We start from the raw sequence: 18,056 nt of genomic DNA, 5'->3' as shown, positions 1-18,056 counted from the left end.
AATTAACATCCACATCCACCACCACTGCTACTGTTTGATGTCTTCCCTGATGAACTTGCGCCAGGATGATTAACAGGTGCGTTCAAATTGACAGTTCCAGAGCTAGATCCTGCTGTATTCTTTCTTCTATTAAATTCACTCTCTGCATAATTTCCAGCTTGATATAAACGATCAAGCATATTGTCGAAAGGTTCTTTTACACCAGTGCCATCTTTGGCCGAGGCTTCAAAGTATGGAATATTTAACTTTTTAGCAAATTCTTCTGCTCGACTACGGTCAACTACTCTTCTGTGAACCATATCACTCTTATTTCCTACCAATGCAATGAGTGTATTTTCTTGAGCATTGGATTTAATTTGTTGAACCCATTTGGTGGTGTTTTGGAAACTGGTTTCGTTGGTCAAATCAAAAACAACGAGTATACCATTCACTCCTCTGTAGTAGGAGACAACAATGCTGTTGAATCGTTCCTATTTCCATAATATTTCCAATTCGTGCGGGTGATGAAGTACATTCCGAGTGACAAAAATTATTTTTCAACATGTTCTTTATATTAGAGAACAACAACTCTGTTACTTCAAAGGGTCTACTCACCTGACCAGCTATATGAAAGATAAATATTCAAGAAAGTGAGTGTTACAGTAACAAAATAGAGAAGGCTACTCACCTGTATCCCATAATTGCATTTTGGCCACTTTAGAATTTGACATTACTTTGGTTTTGATTTTAAAGTCAACACCAATGGTGCTTTGATAAGTGTCATTATATTCATCATCAGTGTATCGTAAAATCAAACAAGTCTATTGAATGAGAGAGGATAATGATCCGATTCATCATCATCACCACTAATTAGTACCTACTTTACCAGCACCAGAATCACCTGTTTACATGGTTGATTTGCAGATACGATTTCATTATTAGTAATATCATATGAATTAAATTTCAGCAAGTGATGAAAAAACCGTTACGGTTGAAAATTAGAACGAGATCACGTAAAAGAATAATTCAAACAATGTTTAGCAGATAATTGTTTAGAGATTGTTTCCGTGAGAGGCAACAGCTCCGTACATACCCACTAACAATATCTTCACGAACAAGTCATAATTCTCTTCTTTCATTTTTTATTAGGTTGCGTGATGAGTTGAGAATTTGGATTGAAAAGGACAAGAATCGTCATTCCAACAACAACAACACAATTATTGCTAATGGCAACTGGAGAAACATATGTTTCAACAACAATTTGAATCTGTGAGAGTATGTCGCTGTGATTTGCAGTCAAGGTCGCTATTTGAAAAAATGTCGAATTTGTTTGGGTAGGTATTTTCTGTCATCATCGAATATGTTCACTCTTTGAAAGCCAATCGGCTCATGAGTTTAGCAACTTTCTTTCAAATTTCACTCCTACCAACACAAGCACCACCACAACAACAAACAACACTCAGGATAATTCCGCTCCTGTATTGTTATTGGGTGATTCTCTTCCACAACCAAAGATTGATTTTGGTGCCTTGCTTGCCAAGCGGAAAGAAGAATCCGATGATTTTGTTCCTCCTCCAGAGGAAGGAGATGTAGAAGAAAGTGGTAAAAAGGCTTCATCATCAACAAACCAGCCTTTTGGATTCGGGTTTAGCTTTGGAGGAAATAAGCCTTCATCATCATCGAGCAGTGGTAATAACGAAATGACAAACGTAAAAGAAACAAAAGGAGGATTTGCTTTTTCCTTTGGCTCAACTCCTTCATCATCATCATCGACCAATACCACCCCCTCTTTTTCGTCCTTCCAACCATCATCATCAGGAAGAATTCCATTTTCATTTGGTGCTCCAAACTCTGCATCTTCAACGACTTCAACATCATCAACAAAATTATTACCAGAAGAAAAGCATCCAGAAACCTCTGTAGTTGAAGTGCAAACACCCAAGATGGTACGAAGCCAAAAACCTCCAAACACAATTTCATTTGCGAAACCATCTCTTGTGGCACCAAGTGGTCTTTCTCAATTTAATCTACCATCAAGAAAAGACCAAGAAGATCTTTTGGATAACAATTCTTTACGAGTATTAGATGCAGATTTGTCAACAAATAATAATCAACAAGGAAAGAATACCAACAAGCCATCTCTATATTTCCCATCCTCCCAACAATCAAACAACACAGTGGATTTAAACAAAACAGCCCCAATTCAAAGTAATTTATCATTCAATGTTGGAAAGAGTGGAAGCACCTTCAATTCTAATAAGGACTCGCAACAAGTATTATTTGGCGACAATTTATCTGTCTCGTCATCTTCTTCATCTACAAAACCCACTAAGTCAAGGTCTATATTTGATGATAACTCCAGTATTCGCTCTAGCAACTCATCCAACAGCTTTAAATCACCACTCACAAACGCTGACGACATGGAGGATGATACCACTACGACGATCGAAAAGATTGAGTATAAACCACAACAACCGAGCAATTATGAACAGGAAGAGCTATGGTGGAAAATTTTACATGAATCTTGTGAAATGTTTCTCTTCATGCAAGATAGATACAGCGATGACAAGCTCGATAAAAATACTTTAGAAAAATCAATTGCACAGTTCAAAACCATGCTGTATGAGGGACTTTCTAAAATAAGCTCCTTTGAAGCTTATTACGACATTTTCAACGCAATTGAGATTTTTTATTTCTATCGGTTTAGTAGAGGTTCACTATTGCAAAAACTGGTGAAGTGGTATTTGAAAAGTTGTATTTATGTCTCAAACCAAGATACCTCAGATAGCGCCATTTATAGACAACTGATTTTAGGAGAAGCCCCAGAAAAAATTATTGATACAATTCGTGATTTCAAGAGCGATGATCTTGACCACATGAAAGTGAACATGAAAGAATTGTACAGGTATTATGAGAGCTTTTTCAAACTATTGAGCAAGAAGCCAAATATTCTGAAGTTCAAAGCCATATCTGCAACATTGGAAGAATATTTGGATGAAACACAGCATTGGAAGGTTGAGGCTTTGAGGTTGAAGCGAGAACTGAAGGCATTAAAAGATGCTACTAGAGAATATCAATTTTTGAGCGAATGCTTTGACATTGTCACTGGAGATGAAGACAAAATTGTCGAGCAATCAAACAATTGGCTTGAGGTAATGATAGGATTAATATTGCACAAATATCAGCGATTTTCTGATATTAATGAAATAATTGATCTGGCGGTTCATGCCAAAGATATGAAAGAAGATAATGAAACTCACTCTACACTCGAGGCCATCTGCTTGCTTGTCATTGGAAATGAGTTAGATACAACCGTCAAAAGTATTCAGGAAAGTCTATCAAACGTCAATGACGACAGATCATTGTTCCAAAATTACTGGTTCATTGCTCATATTACTAATTTCTTATTCCACATCAATACTCTCTATCAAAAGTTATACATTTCTACCAATTCTGAAAGTTTCATACATGATCTTTCTATTTTAAGAAGCCAATATTTACGTGATCTTGTGACAAAAGAAATTTTACCATACTACAACGAGATTGATCGATATAGCTCTTTGGAAAACGATTTATGGAAAGTAGCTATTGATTATTTATCATACTGCAACGCTGAACCTCAAGACGAGATTCATGATATCATCAAGGGTGTGCTTCTGAACATTTCTGTGTCCAATGAATATCAGCTTGACAAAATTTATAGATACATCAAAGATACACCTTTTGCAAAATCTGTTGTTGGCCATTTACATTTGAATTTAGGCGAAAAGTGCATTTCAGAAAAGAACTATGCCACAGGAATTTATCATATTTACAAGTCAAATGATAGAGACAAGCTTGAGTCAGTGATTAGAGAAATATCTACAACTAATAACCTTAGAATTGTTTATTATGGATTGGAGGAGTACGGATGTTTGATAGACATGCAAGAAATTCAATGGATATCATCATTCTTCAAGATTTTAGAAAGCAGCGACACCAATATTCATTTGCTTCCTTCTACTTTAGCATGTATTCCAAATGATGAGCTAAAGCTCGAACTTTTGACAAGTATTGACTTGAGCGTTTTGAAATATGCACAAATAGTTTCTGTAATGTCACATCTCGAAGAAATGGAATTCCATTTTATGGATTTGCATGAAAAACAACAACAACCTCTGGATACTCTAAGCGAATTGAGACTCATTCTTGCTCGAACTCTTCAAATAAAGATTCTAGAATAATCTGAATTGACAATGATAAATAACGAATTCGTTGATTGTCAACAGCAAAAAATTGTAAAAAAATGAAACTCGTTGGCATTACTGGTGGGTGCGTTTTTGTGATGAAATGATCAAGATGACTAATCCTATCGGAAACAGTATTGCGTGTGGTAGGTATCATGAAACAAAAAGCAATGTTTCAATTTTTTCATCAACCTGTAGGAAAAGTATGTGAAAAATTCGATGAACTTTTTTGATCACAATTTCTTCTATTACCGCAAGACAACTCTCACAAATTATTTAAAAGAATATGGAAACACACATAGCTCACAACTTAATCTTGTTATTATTGACAGTGATGAAATAGCGCATACAATTTATTCACCAGGATCTTCTTGTTACAACAAGGTGAAGAAATTTTTTGAAACCTATATTGATCCTCAAACAGGTGAACATGTAAATATATTTTCTGAAGATGGAATTGGAATTGATAGGCCAAAATTAAGTGCTGCGGTATTCAAAGGTAATTATTTTGAAATGATGACAAAGAATTTCATGATGGTTATTTTTCAAAACAGATGTCAAAGTTAGAAAAATGATTAATGCAGCAACTCATATGGAAATATTTAAAGAAATCATGAAGAGAATTTTTATTGCATTTGCAAAATCTATACTTGTGACACCTCAAAAAACAACCATTTGCTTTGTGGAACTTCCACTTCTCTTCGAAACTAAAATATTTCAATATATTGTCTCTACCATTGTATGTATTAAAACAACACCTGAACGTCAGTTGCAATGGTTAATGCACCGAAATCATTATACTGAAGAAGAAGCTCAACAACGAATTTCATCACAAATACCAGTAGAAGAAAAAGCACAAAGATCAGATTTTGTCATTGACAACTCTAGAGACCGGGAGTATTTAAAAATTCAAACGTTTGACATGGTGGACTATTGTGGCAAGCACACGTCAACATTTGGATTGAAAACATTTGTTGCATTGGTGGCATTGATTTTCATCATTGTCATTGTCGGCATGATTTTCTAGTTCTTTATAGAGTTTTTCGTAAATGACCATTTTCATAATGCTGAGGATTAATAAAATCATATCGAATACTCTTTCGACTTCCTTGAATTTTCTTTTCATTGTCAAGTTTAAATTGTATGGTTGGAGGAGATGAAATCATTGACGGTGAGGGTGTAGAACCTATTTGACTGGACATGTCCATGGCCTCTTTGCTCTTTTGTGTTGCCAAAAAGAGGCATGCCAATATTAACAATGCAACCACACAGGTCATTATGATCATTCTAATAGTTCCATCATGGCTGCCAGTGTGGTGCGACTGTAAGAGTAATTCAAACATCTCATTGGTTTCCAAATCGATCATTGTTGTTTCATTAGTTTTTGAATTGTAAATGTATAAAGTTTTTCCATCCACAATTTTGATAGCATATGGCAGACCTCCATATTCACTACTCATTCCAGTATCAATACATATTAAACTCTTTTTTCTTTTCTTATCATGACAAAGAATGGTTACTTCGTCTTTAATAGTATGTCCTACCACCATGTGATTAGCATTTAAAAGATCCAAAATTGCATAAAGAGCTTCACAATCCTCATTGTCAGATAAATCTCGAGTCCAAAAAGGTCCTTTTGGTCCTAACTATTCATTTTCACAATTTCTTGTTGAAGAGTAGAATATACATACCAATGACTTTGGTGATCTCGTATGAAATCCTCGTGTTCCATGTTTCAACAAATGAACTGCTTTCTCATTTAACAATTTCACAACCATACTTGGATTTTGAATATTTTGCATGAGTGTTGGATCATTTTCAATAAAGAATGAAACAAGTCCAGCATGAGTGTAAATAACTCCATCGACAAGACGAACAATATTTCTCTCTAATAGAAATTTTCTAATCGGAGATTGATCATCCAGTAACAAATTTTTATATTCACTCGAGTATTCATCCTGGTGAACATAATAAAAATTTCCATATAAATTCATGAGTTCATGGTTGCCTGTATGATGATTAAAACACGAAAATATTTTCAAAATTCTCAAGAATGAACACCCACCTAATAGAAAATCAACTCTTTCATGATACTTGTCCATAGCTTTCATTAGAATTTTTAATATTTTTAATCCATCAGGTCCTCGATCTAATACATCTCCTGTTTGAATAAATAATAAATCATTTTTCAATTCTATTTCTCCTCCAATTTCGGTGGTTAAATTTAAATGATGCAATAATTGCGAAAATACTCGATAATCACCATGTACATCACCCATGGATATGACTTGTGTTGAATGAACACAATCGGAAAGAACATGTAGCAGTATGATGGAGGAAAGGGTCAGGAAAAAAAACATTCGAAAAGCAAGCAACTGCGACATTTTTTGAAAATTGTTTATTGTGTGCGAGTGTTGTTGAGGATGATCGTTCACTGTTGCCGATCATGGTCATCATGATGGACTAAATCTTTTAGATTTCTTTTTGATGAGGGGAGGGGAGTGGATGTAGTGGTGGTCGTAGTAGAGTTGGTTGTACTTGGTCATGTTGGTCCAAAATTAAAATTTCAATGATCGAGATTCGAAAGAGCACTCGGAGTCGTGGTAGACTCTATAATGCGATAAGGGCTGTTCGATTCTTGCAGAGCATGTCTATTCGCTCGAGCAAGAGCCATATATATTGATCTTGTATATGTTGGAGCATAAATTCGCTTATTGGTCCTATTCATTGGAGTTTCTTTTTTCAACAAATCCATTCCAACAGTTTGAGCGCCAAATTTTCACTAACGATTGTTGCCTGAACAGTAGATACTCTGAACCAGTTGATGAAAAACAACGCTGCCATCTCTCTTGAATGCTGTTATTCTTTCAATTCCAAGTGGTTATAATATTGGAAATTGTCAAAACGACTATTGATCTTTCAACCTCACACTCAATACAAAACCGCCAAAAAATTGCACCAACGAACTACAAAAAAATGTATTCACCCTCACAAAGCGGAAATGACTTGTTAGTGGATCAACACTGCATCACATGGATCAAAGGTGTGATTCAAGACAAGTTAGCAAAATCAAAAGAAATGTCTCTGAAATGGACATCGGATAATCAAAAAACAGCATCAGACTTTCTGTTGCATGAGGAAAATCAAATTTTGTTTGCGTTTGTAAATAACAATCAATATATAACAACAATGAATTATGAGCAAGCAAAGAAGGGATCATGGGAGTTACTATTATTCTTTTTGAAAGATTCTTCGGAAGGAGAAAAGATAACGCTTGACAACATTTCCAGTGTCATGTCCTTTGGAATTTTGACCCAAGAACTACTCGGTGATTTTCTGAGCCTAATGAAGAACTACTTTTCACCAGATTTGATTGAATGTAAAACTAATTGGCCTGAAAGTAAGTAACATGAGTTCACCTGACTCGGGACTTACACTCGTATACTAACACTCGTCGTATTTATATGCACTTGACTAACACTCGTCGTCGTATAGGTCTTCAAAAGGATTTTCTCTCTCAACTTCATAAATTCATGGCCTATCTTACTGAAACGTATCACAGATCGAAAGGCTCCACTGTCCTCTACGTTCCTATTGAGGAAATTGATATTGAAAATGCAAAGAATCAAAAAGACCTCGTTCAAAGATTAGAGGCTGCCTTGATGCATTGGACCACTCAAATTAAAGAAGTGGTTAGCGAAAAAGATTCGTATGGAGAGCATGGAGACAATGCTCGACCTCTCTCGGAAATTGAATATTGGCGATCAAGAGCAGACGATTTGATAAATATCAAAAAACAAATCCAAAGAGAAGACGTTCAAAAAATAGTAACCGTGCTTTCGGGATCTTCATATCTCAACACCTTTGAAAAGCTTTCAACAGAAATTCAAAAAGGGTCTGATGAAGCATTGGATAACTTGAAATTTCTGAGAGCACTTCAGGAACCTTGTGAACGGTTAGCCTCTTGCGAGCCATCTCAAATTATAGATATTGTTCCAGAAATTTTGTGGACTGTCCAATTAATCAACGCAAATTCTAATAGCTATAACACATCCGAAAGAATTTCTGGATTATTGAAGAAGATTAGCAATGAAATAATACACATCTGTACAGGTAAAATATCGCTGACCAATATTTTTAATGGAAATGTCGAGAAGTGTATGGAGACATTGAATCAAAGCATTAGAGCCGGAGAGTTTTGGAAGAGATTGTGTCTCGATGAGAGTGATGTAGAAGGGTTTAATTATGACAAGAGCAGCGTTTTCTCGGAAATTGACGCTTTTGTTGTAAGATGTGGCGAATTATTGGAAGTTTGTGAAGCTCAATTACAATTTGGTTGTTTTTCTGTGTCAACAGACAACAGCACTAACGGACTCCCTAACTTTGGCGGAACTAGAGGACCTGAAATAACAAAAAGTCTCGTAGATATTAGAATCTCTTTCCAAAAGCTAATTAATGACTTGAGCAATCTCAAATATCCAATACTTGATGTAAAATCTACAAATTGGCACGATGATTACAAGAAATTTAAGAATGGTATCAAGGATTTGGAAACTATGATGCACACAATAATTACCAATGCATTCGAAACTGTTACAGATATACAAAACGGTATTGAATTGCTAGAGGCATTTTCGTATTTAGCTAAGAGAGAATCTATTAGACGAAGTATTGATTCTAAAACTCAACTTATTTGTCTCAAATTCATCAAAGAATTAGAAGATGTACAAAAGATTTTTGAGCTCAACAGAAAAAATCCACCAATACCATTTATTTATCCTTCATACTCTGGATCAGCACTTTGGGCAAAGAGATTACAAGATAGAATTAAGAGAGACAAGGCAATCTTGGATCGTGCTCACTTTTTGACGAGAACAAAAGAACACTTGGAGGTAGACAAGAAATACCAACAAGTTTATTCAAACCTAGAAAAGCATATACTTTCCATGTTTGAGGCATGGAGTCATTCATTTCAAGGTTCTGAATTACATTTGAAACTAGAAATACCTCTGTTAACCAAAAGAGACGGACTTTTATCGGTGAATTTTGATCCTAGTCTCTTAAACATTTTTGAGGAGGTTAAATATTGGCAAAGATTTTCCAATTTTGACATCAATGCCCAAGCATTGGAACTCTACTGCTATGCAGATAAGATGCGTCTGTACAGAGAGAACGTAATGCTCGTAGCTAGGGATTATAATACCATTGTATCTTGTCTTTCAGAACAAGAAGCCAGGTTGTTTGTGAGATATATTAAGGAAATTGACAAACAAATACTTCCTGGATTGCATACGCTAGGATGGACATTAAAAATGCACAACGAACATTTCATTTCAGAATCAAGAAAGAAATGTAAAGAGGTGAAGGATATCATTACTGACTTTAAAACGAATGTTACTCAAATTTACCTCAATTGCAAGAAAATGGCAGACACTCTGCTGATCAAGATTGAAAATAAGAAAGTCTATGATGGTGAATCAAACGAATTTGAGAGAGAACAAGAGACTTACCGAAAAATTGTTAAGGAAGAGCTGGTTCGATGCCATGAAAATATCGTTTCTAGAATGGTCAAGTTATACAGCTATTTTAATACTGCAGGAAATGATATTTTTGAAGAATGGTGGTCATTTGTGGATCATGTTGAAAGAAAAATTGATCAATCGCTTCGATTAACGGTTAAAAGATCGTTACAAAGACTTCTCAACTCCATCAACGGAATTGATTCAGATAAAACTACTGAAGGAAATGGAGGATTAAATAGAAATCCTCTCTTCCTGGTGAGAGTTGATTTGAAAGAGGAAAATGAAGATGAAGTGAATCCAGGTTTAACTCCGAATATTAAGGAATTAATGACCATGGTAACAGGTGTCAACGGTGAAACAACCAAAGTCGTTACCATTGTTCCGAGATTGAAGAATGTACTCAAGGGAATGTTGCTGGAACAAGTTCGTAAGGAACGACCAGAGTTAGAAGATGACAAGATTGATCCTCATTTATTCGTTCCTGAAGAAGGATCCACTAATTACTATGATAAGAACATTGAAATTGATCCAGACATTATCAAATCGATTGTCTCTATTATGGAAGGAATGGATGCAATTACTTCCAGAGTTACAGATAATCTCAACGAATGGAAAGACGCTTTCAAAATTATTTGGAGTGTTGATAAGGACAACTTTATCAGAAGATTTGGTATCCCTCATAACCGTACTGCCAAATCTTTTGAACAGGAAATTGAAAAGTATAAGCAATATCATCAAGATATTCAAAACAAAGATCCTACCATGTACATTGGATATTTACAACTCGATTTTATGCCACTCAAACAGACCTTATTTATGGAATGTAATTTATGGCAATCCAAGCTGCTAGATCTTCTTCATACCAACTCCAAGAAGGAATTAGATAAGAATTATGAGTTATTCGAAAAGAATGGAAAGTTGTTAAGAGAAGAACCAAAAAATTTGGAGACTTTGGAAAAGAAAATGGAGTTGGTTTCAAGAATGGAAACCGAATATCCAAAGAAGAAGGCTGGTTTCTCTCCCTTGTACGACCAATATGAACTACTTCGTAATTATGATGTGAAAATTGATGAAAGCGAACAGGAGAACCTAGATATGCTCACAGAAAACAGTAATAGATTCGAAGAGTTGATTGAAAAAGCTAAAGGAGAGCTAGAAAACCAAAAAGAAACGTTCCGTATGAAACTGAGAGCAAATGTAGATATCTTTGCAAACACACTCTTGCAGCTTAAGGCTGAATTTGAGAACTCGGCACCATTTTCATCTCAGTACACTTTTAAAGATGCCAAGGCAGTTCTAGACGCATTTAGAGAAAAAGTGGAAATGAAAAAGAAAGAAGAGGAGAAACTTAAGAACGGCCTTAGAATATTTAATATGCAACCTCAACAATATAAGGAAATTAAGGATGTTTCCAAGAATATTGAGTCTCTAGAAAAAGTCTGGATCATCAAAAATGAATGGGACAAAACCTATGACGAATGGAAAGTTATGCCTTTCACAAAATTGAACATTGAAGAAATGGAAAATGTTGCCTCTGGATTAACTTCAAAATTAACAGCCATGGGTCGAGAAGTGAAAGACTGGGGAGTTTACAATACACTTGTTGACAAGTTAAAGCTAATCTCCAAGGTATTACCATTGGTACAAGAACTTAAGAATCCAGCAATGCGAAGACGTCATTGGAATGAACTAAAAGATATTATCAAACAAGATTTTGAAGAAAACTCCAAAGACTTTAACTTTGAGAAAATTTTCAAACTTAGTTTGGAAAATTATGTGGACGACATTTCTACCATTTCTCATAGAGCTAGCCAAGAACTACTTATTGAGAAAGAAATTAAGAAGATTAGTGATATTTGGTCCAACACCACTCTTGACATTGTACCATATAAGGAGATTTATTTCAAGCTTCAATCAGTTGAAAATATTTATATGAATTTAGATGACAATGTTGCATCATTGGGAAGTATGAAACTTAATCCATTTATTACTTCATTCCAAAGCGACGTAAAATTCTGGGAGGAAACGCTTGCTAAAATTAATGAAGTGATTGATCTACTCATATTGGTACAAAGACAATGGATATATTTGCTCAACATTTTCGACGTGGAAGATATTCAAAAACAATTACACAATGAGTTTGGAGTATTCAAATCTGTCAACTCAAGTTGGAAGAATTTAATGAAATCTCTCAGTGATAACAAGGGAATTGTTGCAATTGCCAAGAGGGATGGTATTAATATTTTACTCACAGAAATGAATGCAAAATTAGAACAAATTCAAAAGCAGCTTGATGGATATTTGGAGTTGAAACGTCAAGAATTTCCAAGGTTTTATTTCTTGTCTGACGATGATCTACTTCAAATCTTGGGTCAAAGCAAAGATCCAAACGCCATGCAAAGACATTTATCTAACCTATTTGAAGGTATCAAATATCTTAAAATTGAAAAGTCAAGTGATTCTAGACAATTTGGGTTTTTCGCTAAAAGCTTCATGAGCAAGGAAGGTGAACAAATTGAATTTAATCATCCTGTTCCATTAGAGGGCAATGTTGAGAAGTGGCTTTCTCAAGTAGAGTCTTCCATGAAAGCAACTATTAAGAGAGGAATATTGAAGTGTTTCTCTGCCTTGAAAAACTATTCACAAGAATCATCAAGAGAGTCTTGGATTAAGGAATGGCCTGGTCAATTGACTCATGTTGCCTCTCAATTATTTTGGACTAAAAAGATTTACAATGTACTTTCTAAACAAAAAGAACCAGCCAAGATTCTTAAAGAAATGAAAGTAAGAATTAGAGCAGAATGGTTAGAGTACTTGAATAGTTATAGCTCTCTAAGTAAGGATATGAAAGGTCTCGATCGAATGAAGATCATTTCATTGATTACACTTGAAATTCATTCAAGAGATGTAATTGATCGATTGATCAAGGCAAAAGTAACCTCATCGGATGATTTTGAATGGTTGAAACAAATTCGATATGAATGGGATGAAGAGAAAGATGGGTGTATCATCAAACAAAACACTACTGAAATTGATTATGGATATGAATACATTGGAAACTGCAGTAGATTGGTCATTACACCTTTGACTGAACGATGCTTCCTTGCTCTCACTACTGCACTTCAGTTAAAGAAGGGTGGATGTACCTCTGGTCCAGCAGGTACAGGTAAAACAGAGTCTGTGAAGGATTTGGCAAAATCGATCGGAAAACATACACTCATTCTGAACTGTTCCGATCGATTCGATTATCAATCCATTGGAAAAACATTCTCAGGAATTGTACAAAGTGGTTCATGGTCTTGTTTCGATGAGTTCAATCGATTGGAATTGGATGTACTATCCATTGTGGCTCAACAAATTCTTCAAATTTTAAATGCAGTGTCTATGGGAGTGGATAGTTTCATTTTTGAAGGCAATGACATTCGAATCAATCCAACCTGTGGTATTTTTGTGACCATGAATCCAAACTATTTGGGTCGGTCTCAACTTCCTGATAATTTGAAGGTACTCCTTAGACCAGTATCCATGATGGTACCTGATGCTTTACAAATTTGTGAAATCAAACTTTATTCACAGGGATTTAAAGAAACTCAATCTCTTTCTAAAAAGATTATTACCGTTTACAATCTACTTGGAGAGCAATTATCGAAACAACCACACTACGACTTTGGTTTGAGAAGTATTTCATCCTTATTGAATGCAGCAGGAGAGCTACGAAGAAATCAAATGAGTGAAGATGAGGAAATTATAATCATGATGGCATGTCGAAGTATGAATCTTCCAAAACTCAAGCCCGAAGATATTCCAATATTTGATTCAATTTTAAGAGATTTATTCTCCAATAAGGAATATCTTGAATCATCCAATCAACTCTTATCCGACACGATCACTCAATGCTTGTTAGAGCAAAATTATCAAGTTTCAAACTATATCATTAATAAGTGTATCCAACTAGAGGAAACACTTGCTGAAAGACATGGCGTCATGCTCATTGGTGATACATGCTCGGGCAAGTCCACCACTTGGAAGACTTTACAAACATCCATTTCAAAGGCATTTAAGAGTGAAATCAAAGAGTATGTGATCAACCCCAAGTCTCTCAGCCATGATGAACTTTATGGAAATTATGACAAGAGCCGAGATTGGAGAGATGGAGTATTCTCAACCATACTTCGAGAAGCTGTTAAAGATCAGACCAAAGAAAACAAACACCATTGGATTATTTTTGATGGTCCTGTCGATACGCTTTGGGTCGAGTCCATGAACACTCTGCTGGACAATACGAAATTGTTGACCTTAATTAGTGGTGATCGAATTGCACTCACTCCGAATGTGAATCTCATTTTTGAGGTTTCGGAGGTTACCTTTGCTTCACCTGCTACGATTAGTCGATGCGGAATGGTCTTCTTTAATGCCAATGAACTTGGTTGGCAACCCATCGTGAAAAGTTGGTTACTTTCACGAAGAAGATATGAAGAAAAGATTGGTTATCCTTCTCCCGATATGATTACAGAATTTTTGAATGGACTGTTGTTTGAAAAGAATTACATTCAAAGAACATTGGATGAGAAAAATCGTCAAACCGAACTCATTCATTTATCAGATATTCATGCAGTCAAGTCCTTTTGTTCCATGTTTGATGCTCTTGCTACTGTAGAAAATGGGCTTGATCCCAATGATCAAGAGTTGTATCTCGATCTCATTAAGAAGTATCTTGTGTTTTGTTTAATTTGGACCATTGGTGCTTCTGTAGATGATGAAGGAAGAAAGAAGATGGATATTATTTTCAGAGAATACGATCCTCAATTCCCAAGTTCTGATACTGTCTATGAATACTTTATTGATCCAAAGAGCAAATTATGGAAACCATGGAATGAACGTGTGAATACTTCATGGAAAATGCATGCCAATACTCCTTTCCACAAATTAATTGTTCCAACCATTGACACTGTGAGAAATTCATTCATTATTCAATCCTTGTTGAAAGTGAATCAACAAGTACTCGTTACTGGAATGCCAGGTGTTGGAAAAACTCTTCAAATTCAAAACACACTCTCACAATTTGATGAACGACAATATACCACATGTGCCATTTCATTCTGTGCTCGAACCGAGTCATCCACACTTCAAAAACTTGTTGAATCAAAGGTTGAAAAATCATTAGATACCTATACACCGTATGCAGGAAAGAACATGATTCTTTTTGCAGATGATTTCAACATGCCTGCCAAAGATGACTATGGTTCTCAAGCGCCATTAGAATTGATTCGTCAATATCTTGATTATGGATTTTGGTATGATCGTACCAAGAATACAGTGAAAAAATTGAAAAAAGTTCAAGTGTTGGCTGCCATGGGACCTGTGGGTGGAGGAAGATCCGAAATTTCCAATCGATTATTATCAAGATTTCATGTACTCAACATTACGGCTCCAAGTGATGTCCAATTGAATCGAATTTATAGCACTCTTCTGAGTCAGAGATTAGAAAAATTGGAAGAAGTGAAAACACTCAGTGAAGAATTGACTCATGCTACGATTGGACTCTATAAGGCAGTTTCTTCCGTTCTATTACCAACTCCAAAGAAAATTCATTACTCGTTCAATCTTCGCGATTTATCAAAAGTATTCCAAGGTCTCCTTGTTGCTGATCATGAATCATTGGATAGCAAAGAACAAACACTTCGACTTTGGGTTCACGAATGTTATCGTGTATTCCATGATCGTCTTTGTGTGGATGAAGATCGCAAATGGTTCAGAGATAAGGTTGGAGAACAACTTGGTGATGTGTTTGGATACAAATGGAAACGTTTGTATAGTGGAGTCTATGATGAAATTGCATCCTCTTGTGCTCCATCTTCAACTTTACCCAACAATGGAGAATATTCAGCACCACCAACAGTCATTTCCACTCAAGACTTCCAAGACAGTGATGGTGTCTATAAACCAACATTGTTCGGAGAGCTGTTCAGAGAAAGTTATGTTGAAATGGCCTCTATGGATGCTTTGAGAATGGAAATTGAAGCAACTCTTGCTGAATACAATGAAAAGTCCAATGAAGCACCAATGAAGATGGTATTATTTAATGATGCTATTGAACATTTGTGCAGACTTTATAGAATTCTAAAACAACATCGAGGAAATGCCTTATTGATTGGCATTGGTGGTAGTGGAAGACAAAGTCTAACTAAATTAGTATGCTTTACTTTGGGTTACAAATTAGTAGAATTTACATCTTCAACAACCTTTGGTGTAAAAGAATTCCAAGATCGTTTGAAAGATATTTATTGGGAAGCAGGTCTAAAGGGTAAAGATATTGTCTTGTTATTCTCAGACTCGGGAATGACTGACCATGTCATGCTTGAACATTTGAATAGTATTTTAAGCACTGGAGAAGTTCCAAATCTCTTCACTGGAGAAGAAATTCAAAACATTTATGAAACTTGTAAGAAGGAAGCTATTATTAGTGGATGTAATGATTTAGTAGAAGAGGTGTATCAATATTTCATTGAAAAGGTTAGAAATCACATTCATGTTGTAACATGTATGAGTCCTGTTGGTAAATTATTCAAACAAAGAATTAGAATGTATCCAGCCTTTACCAAATACTCGACCTTTGATTGGTACAGCGATTGGCCAGAATCTGCTCTCCGAGAAGTTGCCAATTCATTCCTTTCAGAAATGATTCCTTCACTCGATCAATGGATTCAAAAAGAATCTTCTGAATCATCATCAGTGAGCAAATCAAGACCATCCTCTCCATCTTTGAACAAACCACACGAGCAACAGAAAGCTCTATTAGATTCCATTTCTGAAGTATTTTTCAAAGTACATACACATGTCAAGACGACCTCCGAAAAGATGAAAATTGAAACACAAAGACTTTATTATGTAACTCCATCTCATTATTTAAGTTTTGTTACTGAATTTTGTATTCTATTAGAAGAAAAGAGAAGAGAATTTGCCAAAGCTGTTGAAGACAATGAGAGAGGAGTTCGAACACTTGAAAATACCAATCAAGCCATCAAGAAGATGACCATTCAACTCGATAAACAACACAAAGAAGTTGATGAAAAGAAGAAGAAGTGTGATAACTTGATGGATCATATTGTTGGAAGGCAAACCGAGTGTAATAACATTCGAGGTCAAATTAGTGTTGAAAAATCTCAAATTGAAAGTGAAACAGAAAAAGCCAACAAGCTCTCAGAACAAAGTAGAAAACAATTGAGTGAAGTTGAACCTCTTCTTGAAAGTGCTGAAGAAGCTCTCAAATCCATTCAAGCCAATGATATTTATGAAATTAAGAAGTATACCAATCCTGCTCCTGAAGTATTGAATGTATTCAATGTCATTATGATCATCTTGAAGAAATCAGAATCCAATTGGGAAGCCATCAAAAATCAAATGTCGAATCCACTCAAATTTTTGAATTCTCTTGTGGAATATCCAAAGACTGAAATGACTGAACGATTGTTGAACAGTATTCATAATGCTATTGAAAAGTATGATTTGACCAATCTTGAGAAGATTGAAGCTGCCTCTGGAGCTGTCGTAGGACTTGCAAAGTGGGCCATTGCTATTGAAAGATATGGTCGTGTCTATTTAAATGTAAAACCAAAACGAGAAGCCCTCGAAAAGGCAGAAAAAGCAGCACAAGAATATCAATTGAAATTGGAAAAGACAACACTTGCTTTGAAAGAATTTGAAAAGGAACTTCAAGAACTTGGTAAACAATACGAAGTCACCAATACTGAAAAGAAACTCATTGAAAAGCAACTCTATGAAACGGAGCGCAAGTTAACACGTGCAAAAGAAATGACCAGTGCTTTGGAAAGAGAGAAGGGAAGATGGCTCATGACCATTCAAAGATATAAGAATGCTCTTAAAAACTTGATTGGAGATGTTTTATTAACTTGTGCATTTACAAGTTATGCTGGTCCGTTCACACCCTTGTATCGAAATGAACTCGTCTCTTATTGGACGAGAGAAATTGTGGATCATGGTTTTTCTGTGAGTTTAGATTTTGCCATTGAAAAAGTACTTTCCAAATCAACAACGGTTCGTGATTGGACCACGCATGGATTACCAGTCGACACTTTCTCAATTCAAAATGGTGTTCTCGTGATGAATGGAAGAAAACACTCGTTAATGATTGATCCTCAAGGACAAGCAAAGAATTGGCTTAAAAAATTATATGACTATGATAAGAATAAGAACAACAACAATTTGGACTATGATAAGAATAAGAACACAACAACAATTTGGAACATGATAAGAATAAGAACAACAACAATTTGGAACATGTTGCAAAACTCTTTGTAACCACTCTCAA

The 18,056-nt window shown here is 35.4% G+C and overlaps 5 protein-coding genes across 5 annotated transcripts; 3 read left to right on the top strand and 2 right to left on the bottom strand.

Moving 5' to 3' along the window:
* Positions 1–2: 2 nt before the first annotated feature.
* Positions 3–1,118, bottom strand: C9374_012579 (uncharacterized protein; the record flags this gene model as incomplete). Its single annotated transcript, XM_044688361.1, has 5 exons — positions 3–470; positions 595–602; positions 668–800; positions 861–880; positions 1,073–1,118. 5 exons carry the CDS (start codon positions 1,116–1,118, stop codon positions 3–5), a joined length of 675 nt encoding a protein of 224 aa, XP_044554221.1.
* A 178-nt stretch (positions 1,119–1,296) lies between these two features.
* On the top strand, positions 1,297–4,202 carry C9374_012578 (uncharacterized protein; the record flags this gene model as incomplete). Its single annotated transcript, XM_044688360.1, has 2 exons — positions 1,297–1,313; positions 1,358–4,202. 2 exons carry the CDS (start codon positions 1,297–1,299, stop codon positions 4,200–4,202), a joined length of 2,862 nt encoding a protein of 953 aa, XP_044554220.1.
* A 62-nt stretch (positions 4,203–4,264) lies between these two features.
* Positions 4,265–5,232, top strand: C9374_012577 (uncharacterized protein; the record flags this gene model as incomplete). Its single annotated transcript, XM_044688358.1, has 5 exons — positions 4,265–4,290; positions 4,341–4,351; positions 4,404–4,408; positions 4,464–4,704; positions 4,760–5,232. The coding sequence occupies 5 exons, from the start codon at positions 4,265–4,267 to the stop codon at positions 5,230–5,232; spliced, it is 756 nt and encodes a 251-aa protein (XP_044554219.1).
* Positions 5,233–5,236: 4 nt separating this feature from the next.
* On the bottom strand, positions 5,237–6,484 carry C9374_012576 (uncharacterized protein; the record flags this gene model as incomplete). Its single annotated transcript, XM_044688357.1, has 3 exons — positions 5,237–5,851; positions 5,897–6,213; positions 6,271–6,484. 3 exons carry the CDS (start codon positions 6,482–6,484, stop codon positions 5,237–5,239), a joined length of 1,146 nt encoding a protein of 381 aa, XP_044554218.1.
* Positions 6,485–7,181: 697 nt separating this feature from the next.
* On the top strand, positions 7,182–18,046 carry C9374_012575 (uncharacterized protein; the record flags this gene model as incomplete). Its single annotated transcript, XM_044688356.1, has 2 exons — positions 7,182–7,605; positions 7,701–18,046. The coding sequence occupies 2 exons, from the start codon at positions 7,182–7,184 to the stop codon at positions 18,044–18,046; spliced, it is 10,770 nt and encodes a 3,589-aa protein (XP_044554217.1).
* Positions 18,047–18,056: the final 10 nt, after the last annotated feature.

The sequence above is a fragment of the Naegleria lovaniensis genome (assembly GCF_003324165.1).
Source record: "Naegleria lovaniensis strain ATCC 30569 chromosome Unknown tig005, whole genome shotgun sequence".
Classification (NCBI taxonomy): domain Eukaryota; phylum Heterolobosea; class Eutetramitea; order Acrasida; family Naegleriidae; genus Naegleria; species Naegleria lovaniensis.
Note: the sequence above shows the minus strand (reverse complement) of the source record. Positions and strands in the feature narration are given on the sequence as shown.